The sequence below is a fragment of the Cyanistes caeruleus genome, chromosome 4 (genome assembly GCF_971803275.1).
Source record: "Cyanistes caeruleus chromosome 4, bCyaCae1.hap1.1, whole genome shotgun sequence".
Taxonomy (NCBI): domain Eukaryota; kingdom Metazoa; phylum Chordata; class Aves; order Passeriformes; family Paridae; genus Cyanistes; species Cyanistes caeruleus.
The window spans coordinates 62,613,423-62,635,908 of NC_141704.1; the positions used below are offsets into that span (position 1 = coordinate 62,613,423).

Below are 22,486 nucleotides of genomic sequence, written 5' to 3' on the forward strand. Positions count from 1 at the left end.
CGAAACTCTTATGGAACTGCTGTGGGAGTTAGGTTCTTTTTACTCTTTTTCTTTTTACTACTTTTTAGAGTAGATAGATGGTAAAATTACTTCCCATTTAATTTAGTTTCATCAGATTAAAGGAAACTACAAAACAGAAATAAATGAGAAATAGTTGACTTAATGGATGAGGTTGGGGGAAGACCTCAGAAAATGACCAAGTGGAGAGGCAATGATTTCCTTTTAAGATACTTAGAATTCCAGGACTGGTCATAATAAGGTGCAAACAAAGACCAGAACTATTAGGGTGAAACTAGGGGAAAAGCAGCTATAGCTGTTTATCTATTTCCTTATCTTTGCCAGTTTCAGTAGAGAGATAGCTTGATTTTTAAATTTAATGATGCTAAAGAGCACAGTCCAGAAAATAGCCTGACACATTTTCCAGAGATGTAGACCAAAAGTTTACTGTTGATTTAACTGATGGCTAGTAAGCCATTCAAAATGATGTATTCCCTTTCTCAAAATACATGCTTCTCTATTGCTTAAATACATTGAAATGACTGCTGGTGTAGGAAAAAACCCATACTATGTATATGTTAAAGCACTCAAGTATTATATAGAAAGTGAGAAATGGTGAAGTGTTATTTCAGAAAGTTTGACTCCTTGACAATGTAGCACTAATGAATTCTTATTCTAAATTTTGTATGATTTGGTCTGGAAGGATTTTTGCAAATTCTCTACCTTGAGTATAATAACATCTTAACTATATATAAAATAATATCATAGCAGTTCTGTGTCATCTATTTTAAGCCTTGTGAGTATTATGTTGAGATCTTTTTGTACTCCATATTGCACCGTATTGGTGGCTTTGTTGTAAATGTACAGTCATGCGCATTACCAGTGTGATTCACATTCCAGTGAATGGACTGGGATCAGGGGATCAGAGCATGACTTCTCTTAATGAAAAACAAGCAGACTTAAGAGATAAGAAAAAGTAGTGAGGTTCTTTTTCAGTGTTTGATATAAATGGTGCAATTAGTAAAATCAGAGAATACCCAAACTAGTAAAAGCAGTTAGCAGATATTATACCTGCATAGGAAAATGTGTAACCCATTCACTTCTGGTTTAGCTTTGGGGGTTTTGTTTTTATTATTGCTTACAATTCTCATTGGACTACTGAGAAGTTTTCACAGAGTCCTAGGGAATTAGCACAAAACCACTTTCTACTGTCTTGTAGATAACCTTTGAAATTCAAGAAACCTTGAGACTGCAGTTCAGTAGTTTAAATACAGTCCTATGTATATACATTTCTTTTAATGACAGTCAATTAACTTACACAAGAGTCATAGTTTTAAAATCTGGTAAACAAAGATTTTATGGTGGAGTGAACTTTCAGCAAGTTTACTTGTTGGGCTACTCTTCCCTTTTTACAGGCAGTAACAGGTCTGTCAGATTTTAAAAGTCTATCTTGCTATAAGTTTTTTCAATACTCTTGTGAACTTTCAAATATTTAAAAAAAAAAAAATTCTAGGTATTTGCCATGATTCTAAATGTTACACTAAATTAGAAGACAAATTTGTTTTGCAGTTACAAAAATATCTACCGTGAACTGGAACAGAATATCAAAACAGCAGATGCTGTTGAAGACTTGCGGTGGTTTAGAGCTAATCAAGGTCCAGGGATGTCAATGAATTGGCCTCAGTTTGAGGTAAGATCACAGTACTTAAGCCCCAGAATTGTTTTGTCTATTTTTTTCCTCTTTACTTTTTGTAATATTTCTTTCTGGTGTAATTCTTAACTTCAAGCTTCCAACACTGAATCTTTTTGTTTTACAAGACATAGTAGTTTTCTTATCTCACTTTTCATTAGGGCTCTTTTCATCCCGCAACTTTTGAAGGTAATTATGTTGGGTACCTGTTTAAAGAGAAAATGGGTAAACCAGAAAACTACAATGACTTTTTTTTAAGCTTAAGACATTGCTGAAGTTGTTAGCCATTGTTTAGTTGACACATCTCTGACACCTGTATATGTTATCCTTTATGTTTTACTTCTTCCCTTTGGTGACAGACTTCAATTTGAATCTCATTGCTCATAGCAGATAATTGTAGTGTATGCTGCAAAGATGCTGAAAAAGTCTGAACTAAACAGTCAAAATTTGAAAATTGGTATTTAAAATTCAGTTTTTAAAAAGCCACCTTTACCCAGTTGGTCATTTTATTGCTGGATGCCATTTTCAGAAGAAAGGAGTTTTTCTAAGTAGTGTTCTATAAACATAGCCTACAATAAATATGCACAAAAAGGTGTCAGTGCAGATCATACTATTTGTGTATGATAGCTGGAAGTGGAATGAGTTGGACCAGCATCATGAGTCTAGTTGAAATAAGTTCCAGAGATTAAATTGATGGAGTGGAAGCATAAACTCTGGAGTGTTTTGCTGTTCCCTTATTAACCATAAAGGAAAATAGCACTTGTTTTTAAAATACTGTTTAACTTTACATTAGATGTTTGAGGAAGAAGATTCATTACCATACCGTAGAATTGCTTCGCCTGAAACACTGAAGTGCAGTTACTTCTGTGTGGGGAAATTACTATCCTTTTTCTTAAACATTATAATTAACAAATTAAACGTTCCTCTTACTGTTTTTGTAATCAAGTTTTTTTCTCGTTTACATGCTACAAGGATGACGTAAGTAAAAAAGTCATGATGAAATGACTATGAAATTGCATTGTAAACTGCAAATATGTATAGGTCAGTGGTCTTTAAACTGTGGTAACTCAGAAGTACAATGTGTATTTTACAACATTAAAATAATGAGGTATTTGAAGAATGTGCAGAAAACACTGGACTGACTGTGCTACATAGGAGTAATAGCAACTCTGAAAATTTCCATTTCCTGATAAAAATATTGATCTCAAAATGCCATCTTTTGTATAGCAAACTCTCTCCTGACTTTTTTTTTTAACTTTAAGACTTCTGTGAGGAAACATGTCTCAGCATAGGGTATTTGCTTGCTTCCAGTTTGTTTTCTCTTGGTTCCTGCTTTGTATTTATCAGGTGTATTTAGTATAACAGGAAATCAAAGCTTAACTTGATGCAGGAGTTGTGTTTAGGTCTCACCATGCCTGCCCCATCTGCCTCTGAATGGTTCAAAACATCAAGGAGGGTCTACAAGTGACATCATTTGTCTTGTCAATACTTGTGTTAATTTGAACCTTAACTCCTATAGATGGCTTTTTAGGACAATGAATTTCACTAAATCCAAAGTGAAGTACCTTAAGGGCTTAAGTCTTAGGCACATATTTAAATTAGCTGCTTCTTTGTAAGTCATCTGAGAGTGTTTCTTGAGAATTAAGCCCTGTCTTACAATACCTTTTTTAATGGAATGTTAGTTACCTTTTAAAGCCAGATATCATTGCATTATTTGAAACTGTGAGCTGTCACAGTATATCTTTTAAATATCTGTACTGGCCAGCTCTTTTGATTTCTCCAGTTGTGTGCCAGATGTCTGGTATTTTAAGTCTTTTCAGGGGGTTTAGAATACTAAACAGGGAAGTACAGGTAACCTTGGGATTTTGTGAGTAGCACAGATACCTGTTTGCAGCATTGCTGGAGTAGGAACTAGATGAGAATCATAAATGAAACATTTAGAGTGACTCATCTTTAGTAATTACTGGTAGTGTTGTCTATATAGATATATGTTCCATAACTCGGTTATGTGAATTAAATGTGATAATTACTTGTTCAATTGAATTTCTCAATCACGTTTTTCATTCATTGGTAGGAGTGGTCTGCAGACCTGAATCGCACTCTTAGTAGAAGAGAAAAGAAGAAGGCTTCTGATGGAGTGACTCTGACTGGTATTAATCAGACGGGAGACCAAGTTTCACAGCCTAACAAACATAGCAGGTAGTTTTTTTTATGCCTAAAAACACTAATTGGAAAAGATTGTTGCCTTCAAATACACATAATACAAATAAGCTCTACAGGATCAAAGTCACTGTTCAATCAAATGATAATTATCTGTGAACATTTTTAGAGATGTCTGCACTTCACAAATTAATTTGGGAATTATTCTTTATTTTATAGCTCTCTTTCCATTGGGAGCTGAAAGAAACAAAGCTTCATGAGAAACTGAACTTTCTGTACCTGATCTGGTGGTCTCCTCCACCTTCCCATCTCCAGAAATAACAATAATACTTCAAAATCTTAGTTTGCAAAACATTTATTCACATCAGAATTCTGAATCTGATTAATACAAAACTGTTAACATCAACTGCTTTAAAAAGGAATGAAGCTGGCCAGAAAAATTGCATTTTGTTTTATTGCAGGCAATAGGAAAAAAGAAATTGTGGTCCACAAAGGATATTCTAATTGTGAAGGAATACTCCATATGTGAGACTTTCCAAGTTTTCTTGAGCCTTATGCTGCATTTGATAGATGTTTTGATTTTGTTTAGTTGTTTATTTATTTTTTTTGGCTGAAGGAGGGATCTGCTAAGAAACTGCTTAATGGGACACCAATGACAGTGTTCTCTCATACAGATAGGGTCACCATAATGCTTTTTCTTTTCCAAATTAGCAGTCTTAGTGTCCAGAGTAACACAGTGCAGTCAGTACAATCAAGTTACAATCCCTTTGAAGATGAAGAAGATACTGGGAGTACTGTCAGTGAAAAGGAGGACAATAAGATCAAAAAGTTGGTGAAACGTTGTTTTTTAATTGTTTTCACATTTCCACTTTGTCTATCCAGGGTTTTCTATTTTTTGGTTTCTATAACACTATGCTGGTCAGTGCATGAAGTGTTTTTAAGCAGTTGTGTAAGCAACACTGTAACCTAACTTGTCTTTCCTAGAAGATGCCCTATCTGTTGCTTGATTTTTTGGTTTCAAACTACTGTGGTTATTGGCAGTTGCTAACAGAACTGCTGTTGCTTTTTTTCCCCTTCCTTTCCCATTCTTATAAAACATTACAACTGATGTGTTTTTCTAGTGAAACTGCTTCTGGAGCTTTACTGCTCTCTGTCTTCTCACTGAATAAATCTGCTTTTAAGATGCTTTCTTTTTTTGTTTAGGACCTTCTCGAGCAGCTGCCTGTTGCTTCAGTGTACACTCTAGGGCTATTCCACTCTCTTAACTGGCATGTGCATGCTGAACAATGAACTTACCTTTAAATGATCAAGTTGTTGCAGTATAATGAAGTTTTGTATTGGTGGATTGCAATATAGAAAAAGTGTTGGAAGTTATTGTAGAGGTGCATAGAGGTTTGGGAGGAAGGTTCAGCAAATTGAAAAATTTAAATGTTTTACCTAAACCAGATAATCCCTCTCATTGACTATGGCATCCCTTTCACCTTTCCAGAGTAAATAGTCCCATGGATTATATGGATTATATTATAGATATTATATATATAGTATATAATATATAGAGAAGTATTTTGAGTTTGTAGGCAGATTGATGTGTGTTGGTTTTGCCTTTTTGTAACTTTGTAAATGCATTGCAAGAATGGTTTGTTTTGTTTTTTGTTGGTTTTTTTTTTAGTGAGGCGTTATCAGTTAAAGATAGATGGGAAGATACCAGAAAGAAAGTTTCAAAACTGGGCCTTAGAGTGGAGTTTAAGCATATTTAGGGGTATTTAGTGGTATTTCTAGTCCCCCATTTTAAGAGCAGAAAAGAATAATTTCAACATTGATTTTCAGTGTTAGCAGCTATGAGAAAAACCAAAGCTACCCTACAGATTGGTCTGATGAAGAGTCCAACAACCCCTTCTCTTCCACTGATGCAAATGGAGACACCAATCCCTTTGATGAAGATACCCCTCCTGCCATGGAAGTGAGAGTACGTGCACTCTATGACTATGAGGGCCAGGAGCAAGATGAGCTCAGCTTTAAAGCTGGTAAGTTTGCAACATTTACTTTAAAATATTTGTCAGGAAGGAGAAAGGCAGGGGATTTTTTTTTTTCTTCAGCTTTTATTTTGTGAAGTTACCTGTTTCTCTGGATTTACAGCTCCACGTACAGGATCCTGTCTAACCATCATCCCTCCTGACAGCGCTTTTTGGTATTCCCTGTTTGGCAGCACTGACTCCTAAGCTTTTTGGAATGTGTTGGGCTGCCTCTGAGATATTCCTTTCATATCATCTTAAGTGAAACAAAATGACCTGCAGAACTGAAAATCCTTTCTCTCCCTCTTCTTCTTGGGTGACAGTAACAGCTGCTGCTTTTTAGCTGTCTGGAAATGCCAACCCTACAGAGTAGTTTTTTTAAAGGAAAATACTACAGCAGCTAATCTTGAAACTCTATTAAATCAGCTGACAGCTTCTCTGTCTAAATGGAAAGCATCCAATTTTTGGCATCCAACTTTCTGCAATGCTAACATTTTAGGGTTGAATATTTGAATATTCATGGACAGATACTTTTTTAACTGTCTCTTTTCAACCCTCTTCACTGTATGTTAAGCACAGGAAATGTGTTCACCTGTTTTTTTTAGTCCTGTTTCATATTAGGGTACACTTAGTACACCTCTTCCTTCCTCAGACATTGTATCTCCCTTGAGCCCTAAGCCCTTTTTTCCCCTCACTGTTACAGGAGAGAGCAGAAGTGATGCAGATGGGGGGAGACCCATCGTACACTGTTTCCACACACAGGAAGGTGCCATCAGGGTGTGATGGCTGCACACCACAGATGCAGCTGCCTCCAGCTGAACTCTACCTCCTGTTTATGACTGTTCATGACTTTCAAGCCAGTTGTTCAACTGTCTTGCCTAAAGTTGCAGGAGACATTTCCCAACCAGGAAGTCCAGAACAATATTGCAGGAGTAGTTTAGCAAAAGCAAACTTCACTTCGTGCAAATGAGAGAGATAGATACTCTTTTGTCTCTTTTCCCATTTGCTTGTCATTTAATACCATCTCCTGTAATTCCCAGATTAATTGTAATAGAAAAACAGTATTCAAGTGTTGAAAAGAAACTCCAGGAAGCTTTTGGTTCTGCCTTCCTTTCTGCTGGGGTTAGTAAGAAGTGTGCTATTTCTCTACCACCTGCTGAGGTTCTTAGGTAGATATTAGGGCTAAAAGTTAGGAAACCAGTCCATGTTGTAGCTAATCAGGGAGCTGCAGGATGTCTGTTCTGCTGATGGAGAAGAGTAGTCCTCAGAATAGTGTGTCCCCAGGTCATACTCTAAATGCAGTTTCTGCTTTCTGAACCAAAACACCCCCCAGCCCAGGTGGTGGTGCTCTGCCTTTAACTCACCACCTTCCTTTTTCATTAGTGAAAACACTGAACATCTAACTTTTCTTCTCTGTAGACAAGTATTGTAAGCTCCCAGAGTGGACGGATAGGTTATTTTGTCTGTGAATTTTGCTGAATTGTGCCCTGACAGAAGTATATAGTAACAAAACATCTGGTACTTTCTGTGGAATGCACACAAGCTAAAAGTTACTTCTCATTCTGTAGACTTTTACTGCTCCTTTTCTTCTCAGCAGGGGACGGAAGCATGCTAATCCTCTTGAAATACATCTATGGTACCTGTGAAGCAGCAAGGGTTTAATGAGTCTTTCCTTGGCAAAACTATGCAATGTTTATATATACAGATGTAATGGTAAAATACAAAGTTAGGTGTTCTGTGCTGGAGTACCAGCTGCCTCACTTGCATTAAACCATTGAACCAAGTGGCTCTCAGTATGTGAGGTCTGTAGAAATAAAGTAGAAGATGTATGAACTGTGAGATATACACAGACTTCACTTTAGAAGAGTTCAGTACTTTGAAGGAAGAGCATTAAAGAGTGTTACAACACCAAATTATGGCATTGATACAATTGTAGGAAAGGGATGATGTGCTAGACTATGAATCCCCTTACAGATGCTGAATTAATAGGATGGGTGCTTAGTTTTTAGGCAGAAGTGTTAATGTGACTAGCTTTACACTGAACATAAAAAAAACTAAGGAAAAGAGCTCACTAGGTCAGGTGGGAGCCAATTTAAAACTTACCCAATCTTGTGTTCCTCTGTAGATATCCCTAGGTTTCTAAGCAGCTGTCAACAGACGATTAATGCATATTAAGGGCTTGTTCAAATGTACATGGAATTTGGGTATTCAAAGAATTTACCTACAGAATGCTTCTAAATACATGTTCCAGAATATATGCTCTGCACAGTGTCCATTAAATGTACTTTAATACATGAAACTCATTTTTTTAGTGGAGTACCTTTACATCTGGTGTTTTTTGATTTATTTCTTTTGTTGTTGTTGTTTCTTGGCAAACAGCTGTGGGAGGCTTCCAAACAGCAGGAATAACTTTATTCATATTTTATGAGAGGCTTTATAAGCAGGTAAAAGGACAGGATATAATTATTTACAATATATCTGTCTCACCCTTCTGTGGCCCTCCATGGCTGAGAATAGTGACAGTAAATCTTGTCTCTGAAATATTGTCAGAATAAGTTATTATATGTTCTAGTTTTATCATCACAGTGGTTTCATTGTAACTGCTGTGCAGATGACACTTTAAGCGTTAATATTTTCTTAGATCTCCAGGATCACTGAGTTTCCAGCCCAAGCTTTGATACAAATGCATTTGTTAGGGCATACTGTCATTGAAAAGTGAATTTTAGTAGTCTTTGTTTTCACTCTTTATTAACATACACTTAATGGAAGGTTTGAAATTGTACACCCTAATTCTTCAGCACTAGAAAAAGTGGGAAAATTGTAATGTCTCTATAAACCAAGTAGAGTCTGAAATGCCAAACATTTATTCATAATGGGTATTTACTAGTTTTCTGATAAGCTTAAAAACTAGAAGAGATGCAGCTTTAACCTTCCCATCTTAAGAGAAAAGCTAAAAAGATAGGTGTCTTGAGAAGATTTAATATGAAGCTTGTCCAGTTTTACCAAAGAATTTAAATTCCTTAGGCTAGTTTATATTCTCCTAAATCATACCAAGACTCTGTTTGGGACTTATTTTATTGTGATTATTAATCACTTAATAATAAGTGATTAATACCTTCATCATCTATTTCCTGTTGCTAAGACAAAACACAAATCAGTTTTATCTAGGGAAATCATTTGACACAAAGAAGTTGGACAGGAGGAAATAATTGTTACTCAATGCGGCCTTTTATGCCTGGCTGAAGTGGAGCCTTTGCTCCTTTGCTGCTATGGAGCATCTTGGAGACTGCAGGCCCTCAAAGTTGTGTTTTTTTTCTCAAAATGAACTTATAGTTCATAAATGTCTGAATGGATAGTCTGGAAGTTAGCAAGCAAATTCTGAGTTACTTAGTCTTTGTAGCATTTTCTTCCATGTTTCCCTTAAAACCTTAAGAACTAAGCCTAATGCAGCATTTCTTTTACTTGCACTAAGTGGGGCAAAATGTTCCTTCTTTTCTTCAGGGGATGAGTTAACCAAAATGGAGAATGAAGATGAGCAGGGCTGGTGCAAAGGACGCCTGGACAATGGACAAGTCGGTTTATACCCAGCAAACTATGTGGAACCAATCCAGTGACAAAGGACAAAATAAACACAGAAGTGTCACAAGAGCTCTGTAGGCCTGTACAGTGTATTTAGGTGAAGTGAGAGAAAACTGAATGGATATATAGAGTGTATATATTTTAATGAGAAGATGAGAGCTTGATACTGAAATAAGGCTGAATGAAACACAAAACCTTGACATTGTTTTCACAACTTTTACACAATGCAAAGGAAAGGAGTTAGGTTGAAAAAATAGCATGATAGGAAAAACACTTTTTAAACTTTTTCTTCCTATATGGCCTGTTATTGTGGATCCTAAACTTTTTTGCATTTTCTATGCTTATGCCACATCCTACCCCAGTATGTGGCTTACGCTCACTTTTGTTTAATCAGTTATTTTAAGTGACCTTCAGTAACTTGCAACTTGAATTTTAAAGGTTATTACAGTTAATTTTTTATTTGTTCTTACCAATGTCTGAAAGATGCAGTATTTTTTTATTTAAATGCCATGTAGTTAAGCACCTTTTTGTATGCTTTATCAATTAATACTTAAATTATGACATAGATTTAGTCACCACTTGACTGAATGAAAGCTCTTCCCATGTTGTAGCAATCTTTCTGTGTTGTCAGCGTGGCTTGAAGTTGTAAATGGAGTTGTAAAACAAAATACTGTATTTAATAAATGTCTATTACAGAAGGTTATTTGTAGCAGAGCTATCTGCAGGTGTCATGTGTTGGGATTCTATTACAAATGTTCTTTACATAGATTGACACTTGAACTAAGAATTTTCCATCTAGATCTTAAGTGGCATTCAAAAGAAATATGAATTATGCATAAGCCCCAGAAGAGTGGCTATTTCCAGCAGATGTTTGCAGGAAAAAAATAATCTCCTTTTAACTGCTAATGATTTTTGGGTGATTTGAAATGTTAAATCTGTGAAGGCTGATTATCTTGAACAGAGAAGATTGTAAAATAGACTAAATGCTTTTATTAAGAGCCTATCTATGTTGTGTATATGTACATATAATTTGATATTCCAAAATATGAAGAGCATGGCTATTAGTTATCAAGCCTTTTAGTGTCAATAAGATTGAGACTATTTTAAGAGATTAAATGATAGGTATATTTAAATCTGTTTTCCTGCCACATTCATTATTGTACCATAGACAAAGTATTCTGTGATTAGATTTTTCAAAGTACAGTAAATACACTAATGTACTCAAAATCAGTATTTGTGGATAAATTAATGAGTCAAAATATAAAATAGCTTTAGTCCAAACATGTATTATTGTAGCAAAACACTGTAAAATCTATATTTGTTTGCAGTTACAACTTGGCCATCTGTACTAGTGTCAAATATGCATTTGTGACCTTGAAAACTGGGTTGTAAAACTACAGCAGATCTGTGTTAAAACTAAGTATCAGGTAAGTAGATATGCCATATTAGGAAGCTACACTGTAATGAGGTTAACAAATCTTTTTTGAGGTAACTATAAAACACTGTTGGTAATCTTGGACTTTATAGTTTTCTTTTTGAGCTTATAGATATATTTAGTCATCATTTTCAGTGAATCCAAATGTGCAAGCTTAGAAAGTGGATGTATGTACTTGTCTGTCAACAAAAACCTACCAACATATTTGTTCATCCACAAGACAGTTGCTAAAATTGTCAGGAATTACTGGTTTGGGTCTCTGTATTGTTAAATGCTTTAGAAAACAATAAAATCTGTTAATCTCTTAAAAACATAGAATGCACCTTTTACTATTTTAATGTATGTCGTAATAGTCTTATAAAAAATAATCTATGCATTTCGTTGCAATTCATGGTGACAAAATCTGCATTGTGTAAAAGAACCACAAACCAGGAGTGTGACATGGGTGGCAGTGTGCCATTAGCAAAAAAGGGAGGTGCCATGCACAGGAATTCTTGGCAAAACATTCCAGCAAAATCTTCATGGAAGAGGAAAGTCTTTTATGGGTATGCAGAGTCTACTGTAATGCTGCTGTCTGCGGTGGTGTCAAGTCTCAGATAGATTGGGTGAGCAGCTAAGTTTTTATTTCTTTTTAAATACAGTATCTGAATATTTCCTGCCTTTTGAGTTTTCTTGTTGACTGGCAGTGATTAATGCAGTTCTGTTTGTGACAGCTGGCTGAGGGTTTTACCTCATCTTACCCATCAACACCAGCTGAACAGCAGATCCCAGAGGTTCCTAATCAGAGGCCTGTGACCAGTGGCGGCCACCAGTATTAACTGTTTAATACATTCATCAGTGCTTTGGGTGAGGGGAAGGTGGTGACACAGAGCTGGAAGGAGGAGCCAGTCCCCCTAGAGGCTGCACAGCCCTTCCCAAGGACCTCAGCAGGGTGGAGAGATGGGGGCAGAGGAGCTGTCTGAAATACAGAAAAGGCAGATGCAGGGTCCTGCACCTGGGGAAGAATAATCCTGGGCACCAGGACAGGCTGGGGGTTACCTGCAGGGAGCAGCTCCGAAGAGAAGGGCCTGGGGGTCCTGGTGGGCAATGAGCTGTCCCCAAGGGCAAGAAGACCTATCAAACCCAGTAAGGTACTTCTGCAGCTGTCTTACACTTCTGTGATCATAAGTAACTTATTAAATAATCAATAAATAATCAGCTGCCTTCTTTCTACTTAACCATTTAATAAATGTACAAGTCCAAACAGGAATCCCTCTGGGGACACACAGATATCCTCCCACTTTTTGTTACTGTAGTCAGTAACTGATTAAATGTTCATTTATTTTCATAGCAGATCACTTCATCTTTGATCAGGGACATTAGCAAGAACTCATTGAACATCCAAGTCACTTGTTACCTCAGCTAGATCATCTTGACACATTGAATCTCCTGCAAGGTAAAAAACCAGATCAATTGTGGAGTACTGTGGTGGTGATAGACACTTCTAGAATCCATATGCAGAAAACACTGAAATCTGATTGCCCAGGCAGAGATAAAACGTGATAAATGCAGGTGGGTTTTGCAGAGGGATGCAGCTGGAGCTTTGCAAGTCCCCTGCACTGCTGGTGCAAACAGCATCCTCACGCAACTGATAGTTGCTGCTTGCAAATCCCAGTATATAACAAGAGATTGGCTTTGCACTGAGCAACGGTGTTAGGATGTAGACACTTCCAAGAGTGGAGAGCTCCATGAAACCTCACCTGTTTGAAGTGGTTATGCTTCATGATATTATCACTGCATTAGTACTAAATAAAAAAGTTGAACTGGTTTCATCAACTGGTTTTTAATGTAGATCCAAAACTTCATTTCCATGTGCTGGGAGAAGCATTTGAATGCTTATTGAGAAACTGCCTGACTATTCACCAAGTCTTCACAGAAGTATGGCAAACGTCATTTATTTCTATCTTTAGCACACTTTTATAGGGTCAGACAGGGTCCGTGGGCTTAGCAAGTTACTATTGGTTAATACATATGGTTTACATTCTTTCCCCAATACACAAGGCTACTGTTTTTCATTCATTCTCACTGCTTCAGGAGAGTTTCAAGGACACTGCCTTTAATATCATCGCTTATACCAAAGGCTGGTTTCTGCAGACAGGCTTTTACTAAAATATCATGCTTTTACTCTGTTAAAATGTTTCTCTACAATTCCCCATTTCTCTTTTCGCACAAGCCAGGCTTTAGACGTGATTCATTTTACACTTTTATAGACACAAGATAACATACAACTTAAAATAACTATCTCTATTAATAACCTAAGTAAAATTCATTCCCCTTTCAGCACAAGAGACTTCAACCATCCAGTGATGCCCCAGTTGTCTAACCAACTTCTAATGGGGTCACTATCTTCTTTCAGGGCATGTAACCCATTCTGTAGCTGTTTCAGTTGTTTGTGTATTACAAACAGCACATACCTTCAAACTTCACAACTATGTCCTTGTGCTAAGAGCAAGAAATCAGTTGCAGCTTGATTTTCCAATACGGCGTGATGTACACCACTCACATCAGCTGAAAGTTCACTTAACATTGTTGATGTTAAGTTCAGTTCTTTCCTGATCCAGCAAAATTAGAGTTGACAAGCCTTTAGCAGCAGCTGCTCCTGGAGTAAAAAGGAGGCTAGCCATATTATACCACGACCCTAAAAGTCTGTGTCTCTAACATCATCACATTGTAATTCATTCAGGCTTTGCTTTGACCATTTGATGTTTTTTTATTTTACCAGCTATATTCAGTAATTGGTGTAAGTTAGGATGGAACAAAGTAAGTTTCCTAAGATAACAGGGTCCTCCATGTGGGCTAGCAGGAATTCCATTCCATGCTCTTATCTCCACAGATTAAGACTACTGAACTAGGTAATCACCCTGGTGATCATCCTGTGAGATTGCACCTTGAATAAAAAGCTTTACTTTCGGTGTTAGTAATGAGATCAACGATAGAGTTAACTATAGCTTAGTGTTGCATCTCTTTGTTGGAGTGGCTTTTGGAGGGGGGCTTAAACATTATCCATCCACCTGAGGTATTGGTGGAGCCTAACAAGTCCAATTCTTCTGGGGGCCCTATGTTAACATTGAGAACTTCAATAATTTTTGTTTGTCAGCAGGTTTCAAGTTGTCTTGACGTGAAGCCAACAGTGCGATTGCACTCTCATAACATTGCCAATTCATTCAATCGAGTTTCATTGATAACTAAACTTTTAAATGCTTGAGGATCCCATTCAGGGACTCCTATGAGACAGGTGCAAAAGGGATCTCCAGGTGTGGCTAGGCTTAAACACACTGATTTTTGGCCTGCCTAGTGTGCTAGAGTGACCCATATGTTCTGTCGCTTTTGGATGTTAGTTAGCAGACAGTTGGTCGGGACTATACACAACACAATTACTATAAGCAGTTTGTTCCACATAAATAACACCATGCCTGCAGAATCTAAAAGCTAATCAGGCTTTTATAATTTGTTGAATTAATTCCTTTAAGGTTTAAAGTTAAATGAACTTTCAAATATGCTCTTATAACCTTAACTCTTGAAGGGGGAATACTTACACTTTATACTAATATATTTTCTAAACTTATCAAAAACCTACAAATAACAATTATCACACAAGCTAAACTCTTAATCTTAAACTATAACTACTTTTAACACATGTGCTCTGGTATTTATGCAATCTAAATGTGAAAGCAATTTGCTTAAAGGGTAAAATGCATTTACAATTTGCTTTTATATACAGTTAGATGGAGTCTCTATACTCTTTCAGATCTTCTACAAAATTCTTCTTACAAACAATGATTTAACGCAATTCAGTCTTGGAACATCCGCTGCTCCTATCATGTCAGCTGGCAGCTGATCGGTGACTGACTGAGGGCATCGATGTTCAGAGCTGTGTGGTGACTTCTCTGTTCCCTGGATCTCATGTTTTCAGAGGCAGACAGTCTGGTCAGATGAACAGGTGACTTTTTTGAACCTGTTAACAAAACACAGACACTTCTCCCATTAAAGTTAATGAATCATTTTGGCTTAGCTGTGGTACACCCAATTGTAAATTTAGATTATATGATCTTTCTAAACTTTCAATATAAATATTTCATTATTGTGGTCCAAATTTCTAATACACATATTACACTAATCAAATGCTTTTAGGGCATCAATTCCCCCCTTTTAAAAAAAAAAATTAATGAGATGTACTTCTGTCGTACACATCAAAATCAACACAAAACCATATACACAATGAATAAAAACCTATAGCATCAATCAATCAATCAATCAAAAAATCAATCAAATAATAAACATAATTAATAACATATGTAATGTAGAACTATCATTAACCACTAGATACACACTGCACCAGCATCTCATAGTCTGCAAACACACAACAAAATCAGTGAAGGATTGGATGACCACCTCCGGAAATGATTCTCCAAGCCTGCTTCAAAATGGATCCAGCTGTCATATTAATAGGGTCAAATTGCGGAGTCAAAAAAGTGACTTGAATACTGATTTGGTACAGAAGACATCTGGATCTCTTGGCAAACATTCTGTCCTGGTAAAGTCAAGGCTTGGTCAGGGCCTTAGGCTTTAAACTGGAAAGATGCCTCTTAACTCATTTCTAAAACAAGGTTCTCAACAGTAGCAGCTATGAGATGCTTACAGCACAGCAAACTGTTAAAATGCATTTGTACAAATCAAATGATCAGAAGCCTTAGGTACCAGACCAATTAAACCATGCAGCAGTTGGTTTAATCTGAAGCCTCTCCCATGGCAGCTGACCCTCAGTGATGGTACATTTTCTTGGAATTCTGGAAACACTGAAAAATAATAAAGCTATAAAAAACAAAAACTTCAGAGATTGCAACAAACAATAGAACTCCCAATGAAATCAGGGGTGTCACAGACTACATTCACTTCTATCCACAAACAGTTTCAGTGGAACATCAAGTTCATTAGTGTTCTATCACAGCTGTTTCAGTTGTAGTCATCTTCATCTCTCTAGGAAAATAACCATACTTTGCAGTTTAAACAAGTGTCTCCAATAAAACATAAAACAGTTTAAATTAAACAATATTTAAACCTGGTAAAAATTAATTATGACAAAAGGAAATAATAAAACTTAACTTTAAAAGAATATCAAAGTTATAAAACTTAAAAACATTCAAACTTAAACATAATGAAACTTAACTTTGCTTAATTCTATTAACACTTAATCTATATAAAATAAAAGCATAACTTAATTTTACTCTGTTACTACAAAAAGACAACTAAATGTTTGGTATATACTCTTTAAACACAATATAACAGTAACATGGATTTACTATAAAGACTATAAAAATGTAACAAATACATGACAATTCTATGTCATTTGGCTTTAAAAATACAATACACAATAATTGCAAATGCTATTAAAAATACTTATTCGTAACAGGAATTTGCCTAGTATATGCTTAAGTTGGTTAGGATTTTAAAGTGCAGTTTTTCTAGAGAAAAACCACAACAACACAGGATTTGGCAAGTTGCCATTCAGCTTTTGTAGCACTTTTTAGAAACATCAAGTCTAATTCTTAATTAAAATCTGAAATCCAAATTGGTATATATGCTGTTATATATGTTTTTTATAACAAAAGGACTCACATTGAAATTACCTTATTAAAATTGTGGAAAAAACAAGCAAATGTGTAATATATGCTTTAACTTAACTTTGTCTTTTACAGTAAAGTTCTACTAGCTAATTATTTTTTAAACCATAAATATCTTCTGTAAGATAACATTAATTGGAAGGTTGTTTTACTAGCAACTGTAAATCATTCAATATTTTAACATTAAGTTTTAAAACTAATTATTGCAAGGTGGCTTTTACTTCTGTTAATATTCACCTTAAACACTTTTTTAAAAGGGGCTTTTTGAACTTTCAAAGAATCACAATAAATTCTCTAGTAAAACTAAAAAACTGCAACTGCATAAATTCATAATTACTTAAAACACAAAATTAACTCTGACAGGGTATATAAAAACATTTTAAAAAACCAATGAATCATGACTTTTTAACAAACTGGGTACTATCCCAGTGACTCTTCTTGGAGAGGGAGTGGGGGGGAGGGTGAACTGCCCACTTTGCTCCTGCTCTGCTGCTGTTATCTTTCTTCACATCCCCCACATACTTTTGCAGAGGGAAAAAATGGAGAGAAGAAAAAAAACCTCACAAACTTAACTTTAACAATTGCAGTTCTTTCTTTCAATATTTCTCTTGTTCAGAGATAGAGGAAAAAGGGCACGATTTTACAAAAACAAGCAATGTTACACGAAAAGCCTCTCAGGGCCAGGTGGTAACAAAGGTGACCATTGCAGCTTATCAACTTTTAATTACAGTGATGAATTTCAAACTGGCTACCATATTGTTAGCGATTTTTTGGGTATTTTGTCTCTCTTTGAAGCTGTCTGAGCCACCTGTTTCTGCTCAACTGTTTCTGTAATTGCTGATATTTGTCCAGCGTGGCCTTGGAGATTTTTCTGCACTGCCTCTGCCCTGGGGATGCCTTTGTTCTCTGCGCACACTTCAGTGCTCTCCCCATGTGCCCCTGGTTCAGGTAGAAACCAATCTACATGTATCTTTTCTTCTTCCAGGGTAGTAAAGTTGGAACTTGAATCAAGATTATGGTGTTAAAAGTGTCTCCAAAGGTGGAGCAAATAGTTCAGGATGTATCACATCCTTCCGTTGCTGAACAGATTCTGTTCGTTGTTTCAGCGTTTGTTGTGGAGTTTCTTTCTTCTTTTCTTCTCTCTTTCCCTCCCTCTATCCAAGTGTGGCATAGACAGGAATGCTGCCCAGCAGTGGGAGGTAGAGATGGCTGCTGTGACGCAGGTAGAATTATGGCGCTCGCAGCCTGAGCATATCTCACTTTCCTGATTTTTAAGGTACTAATTACAATCTGCCAAGTTGGACCGAGAGTCAGATTGTCCTTCCTTTTCCCTGTAATCGTTGTCTTCCACAACAAATCTCCTATGTTTTTCCATTCTTCTGCTACAAAAGGCAGCAGCAGGACTTGGGGATGCCTGCACCTATTATCTCTAGCCCATAAAACAAGCTTTCCAAGGTCCATATCCTTGACTGCTTCACTTTGTTTAATGACAACGTTTAGAAGCAGTTTGTGCTGCCACAAACCCATCCATTCTTTGCAGCCACGGATGGGAGGAGGGGAGCAACCCCTCCTCCTGGATGCCGATGCACACTCGCCTTTGGTCTTCACCCCAGCTCCTCCAGCCTTGGTCTCCCCCAGCGGCCCGTGTCCGCATCCTCCCGGGCACAGACTCGTCTACCCAGTACTGATCCATGTCCGCGTCTTCCCGTGCACAGATCCGCTCCACCAGCCTGCGTTTCCGTCTCTCCGCTCCCAGACCTTCCAAATCCCTCTGCCTGCAAAGGGTCCCTGATCGGAGCGCCAGATATTGAGAAACCACCAGACTATTCACCAAGTCTTCACAGAAGTATGGCAAACGTCATTTATTTCTATCTTTAGCACACTTTTATAGGGTTGGACAGGATCCGCGGGCTTAGCAAGTTACTATTGGTTAATACATATGGTTTACATTCTTTCCCCAATACACAAGGCTATTGGTTTTCTTTCTTTCTCACTGCTTCAGGAGAGTTTCAAGGACACTGCCTTTAATATCATCACTTATACACCAAAGGCTGGCTTGTGCAGACAGGCTTTTACTAAAATATCATGCTTTTACTCTGTTAAAATGTTTTACTACAAATGCTTTCTCTTCCAGTGAAGGCTTTTTTCTGTATGAATTATTTGTACTGCAGTGATACATCTGTGACCCTGCTGTGCCCTTGAGGTTACCATTTGCAGAGGGCTGGCCTGAAGCCTGATGAACTGCAGTTGCAGATGAGTGTCATGGAGTTACTTTACCTTTAAGGGAGTTGGAGTTGCTGGGAAGTGCTTGGAGTTGCTCCTGACCAACTATCGGTCATTGCTGGGAATTGACAGCAGTTTAGGCCATTGAAAAGTGAGATCAACTTGTGAACCCTACCTTAAAAATGTAAAAGAAGAGCTCTCTGGGTTCTCTTTGTTTTCTGGCTGTGAAGGGTGGCGGAGCTCCAGGCCTCCCGTTCCCTGCCCAGGCCATGCGGCCGGGCGGGGATGGGGCCGGGCCTGCCCCGTCTCCCGGCCGGGAGATGGGGGGGCCTGGGGAAGGTTTTCCTCGGGCCCGGGCCGGGCCGAGCCGATCTCTGGCTCGGCTGCAGGTTTTGCTGTAACTACATTCACTAGAAACTGCCGAATGAAGAAAGAGGGAGGCCCTGGACTTGCAGCGGGTTGGAGCAGCGACTACACGCTCCAGAGCAGCCATGAGGAACTTTCCATCGCAGACGGCTCCAGCTCCTGTTCGGCAGAGATCTCCGAACCATCTACAAAAGCCTGGGCAAGATTTTAACTCTTTCATTACCCAGATGAGATTTGCGGATTAATCTTTTTATCCAGAGAGAGAGAGAGAGAGATCAACATGAAAAGAGACTTTATAAACCACCAGTGACAGGAAAGAAAAGAAGCTTCAGGAAAGGTAGAGAATTAAGAAGATGCTTTAATTAAGCTGAAATATCTCTCTGTTAAAACTATGGAGATGGACAATGAAGTCCTGAAAAGAACTCCTTTAATTCATGATACAGGATCTAGAGAGGAATAGTGTTCAAAGTGTAAATTTGAGTAAAGAGTAATTATAGTATAGTGAAGTGCTGGGAGATTTGAAGCCTTGAGAGGCAATGAGAAAACTGTTGGGAGATTTGAAGCCTTGAGAGGCAATGAGAAAACTGTTTTCTGGTGAAGCTCACAGAAACAGATGAAGAAGACTTTTTTTGCCTTTGAATAACTTATCCTTAAAAATGCTATCTCTAGACTCATGGCCCATACATACTTCAGAGTGATGTGAAAATGGGAGGAGTGAACTCTAGTAATAGCAGCTCTGAGCAGCTAACATTAGGGCAATAGAAAACTATAACAAAAATAGTTTTCTTGTGAGAAACTCCATAAATTAACAGGAAGAAACTTCTGTTTCTCTATAAAGACTGGTGAAAAGACTAGCAAGAATTGGGACTGTTTTAACCATCAAAGTTCCAGAGTTTTTGTCTCTGTTGTCATGGGAACAAGGGAATAGTGGGTAGATAGGGGATGAAAAGGTTTTTCTGGAAGTTTATTCTGGTGTTCTTATTATTGTGGTTTGTCAATAAACTTTCTTTTTTTTTCCCTTTTAAGTTGTATGCCTGTTTTGCTCTTGTTCTAATCCATATCTCACAGCAAGAAGTAAGTAATTTTCTTAGTTATTGGTTTAAAACCACGACAATGAGGCAACATATTTACAACATAGCTGTGAGCAGAGACAAACTTTGTTTAGACAAACCAAGCTTTCCGAAGGGCATCAAGCAGAATTTGTGCTTACCTAAGGGACCCTTTGGCACTGAAAAGCAGTGAAGATGTAGCTGGCATGACATGGGTCTGTACCTATATCCCACCATTTCCCAGCAGCACCATAAGGAGAAAGCAAACAAGGAAGGAGGCTTGTTAATAACTGGCAAACAGCACTGATAGAATTTTATAGAACTAAAAGCTTTGAGGATTGGAAATGGCAGCAAATGTTTTGAAGCTTTGAAAAAGTAGATGTCCACTCAAGCTGTAATACCACTTAACTCCAGGCAGATTCAAGTGCCAATTTCTGGTTACCAAATCAGCCAAAGAACAGACTGTTCTCAGGAGATAATCCCAAATGGTTCTCCCTTGTATTTAATATGCCCTAGCAGGGCTGCTTGGCTAGCTTCAGGAGCCTAAGACTTGCTGTGGCAGTTGGATAGATGAGAGTAGGAGAAAGTTATCTTGCCTGTGCTTCATCAGCTCACAGAGCAGTCCTTGTGCCCAAAAAATGTGTATCCACCAAATAATACAGGAAGACCCCTCCATTTCAGAATGGCTGTGCAGAAAAGGGAGGATTAGCACAGGATCAGTCAGGGAGGAAGGGCCTCCAAATGTCTTCAGTCCCATCTCCGGCTCAACACTGAACTTGGAACAGGTTGCAGAATGTTGCTGACAACCTCCCAGGAGAGTTTCCACAGCAGCTGTGAGCAAACTGCTCCAATGTCTAATTGTCCTCATCATTGTGTTATAAATAAATTCAGCCAAATTTTATCAATAAGGATTTTATTGAAAAATTTGTAAAATCAAATTTTGGAACAGCCACAACTAAAGTCAACGTTGTGCCTGGGGTTGGCATCTGGTGATCTCTGAACCAGCCTCTATCACACTGATTTCCCCAAGTTCACAAACTGTCTGTCGGAGTTTTATACAGCTTTTTCAGCCTGAGGCTATGCAGTCTCAGTTTTCTCCTCCAAGATGTGTTGTTACATATTCATATTTTTGCTGTTGAACTGCTGATGAGTTTTTTGAGAAGGAGATGAAGTTTGAGTAGTTTTTCGGGAAATGGGATTGAGATGTATAAGCATGGTGACTTTTTCCCAGAAGGAGAGGGAGTCTGAGTAGTTTTTCAGAAATGAACATTGAGATGCATGGTCGACTGGATCGGTATCATGCGCTGATTGCTGAATCATTAGTGGCTCGTCTTATCTGGGTGGATCCATCTCTTTTCTTGGTGCTCCCTTTGTCCTGTTGCAAAAATCCTGAGTTCTCAGTCGCCGTTGTTGCAATCCCCAGTTGTTCATGTTTTATCCATTATACTTGAGTTATATATGTGTACAATAAACACAAATTATACCAAAATATATTACAATTGTAATGCATAGCATAAATAAATTCGTGCTGAAGTTATAATCTTGTCTGATAAAAATCCTAGAATATTTCCAGGAAACCTTCTCTGATGAGGTTATAGTGATATGCAGGAAAGCCAACATGAATATGGGTCTGCAAGGAACATATTTCCAAGAAACGTCTGTCCAACAAGATTATAACTTATGAATATTCATCTGGAAGAAGTGTATTTCCAAGAAACCTGACAAGATTACAACACATACAGCCAAAACAACATGAATATTTGTCTACAAGAAGTGTATTCCAAGAGACCCCCAAAAAAACCCCTGAAAACATAAAAAGCACCTTGGGACAGTTGCAGTTAGTGAAGCATGGTGAAGCAGTGCTAGCAAGCCCTTCCCTGTCTCATCTGATGCTGTTCACCTGATACAGTGTTGAACTGAATTTTGCTTATGGCTTTTCACAATTGTATTTTTTAATAAATTCTTTTTTATTAATCAAATCGGCTACTCATTTATAACAACATGAAATCGTCGTACCAAATTGGAACTGTGTTCTGGGCTAGTATGAATTAAGAGCCCTTGGTTTTTGATTTGCAAACCAGCAACCGAAAACATCACACTCTGGCAGTGAATTGCTCTCATTTGCACATGATTATAGGGCTCTTAATGCAGGGCAGGCTGCACTTCACAGGTGTTTGTTTCTGAGCATATACATAGAACAGTGTTCCTCCACATATCTATTTGTCAGACCAGCTGATATGGAAACAATTCTTAAGGGGTTCCCTGTGCTCTGGGAATACGAAGATGCGTTCTGGCCATTCTTGGAAACCACCACC

General features: G+C 37.7%; 1 protein-coding gene across 11 annotated transcripts in view; it reads left to right on the forward strand.

Annotated features, from left to right (window-relative positions):
* PACSIN2 (protein kinase C and casein kinase substrate in neurons 2) overlaps window positions 1-11,184 on the forward strand; it is a 65,215-nt gene extending 54,031 nt beyond the window's left edge. For 5 of the 11 annotated variants that reach the window (XM_086885192.1, XM_086885194.1, XM_086885195.1 and 2 more), the window contains 5 exons: window positions 1,567-1,687; window positions 3,762-3,886; window positions 4,559-4,675; window positions 5,675-5,871; window positions 9,361-11,184. In XM_086885192.1, the coding sequence (XP_086741318.1) occupies window positions 1,567-1,687; window positions 3,762-3,886; window positions 4,559-4,675; window positions 5,675-5,871; window positions 9,361-9,473 (673 nt within the window). In that variant the 3' untranslated portion in view covers window positions 9,474-11,184. The remainder of the gene's footprint in view (window positions 1-1,566; window positions 1,688-3,761; window positions 3,887-4,558; window positions 4,676-5,674; window positions 5,872-9,360) is intronic. The other 6 variants (XM_086885193.1, XM_086885198.1, XM_086885199.1 and 3 more) reach the window with 2 other exon arrangements.
* The last annotated feature ends 11,302 nt before the right edge of the window (window positions 11,185-22,486 follow it).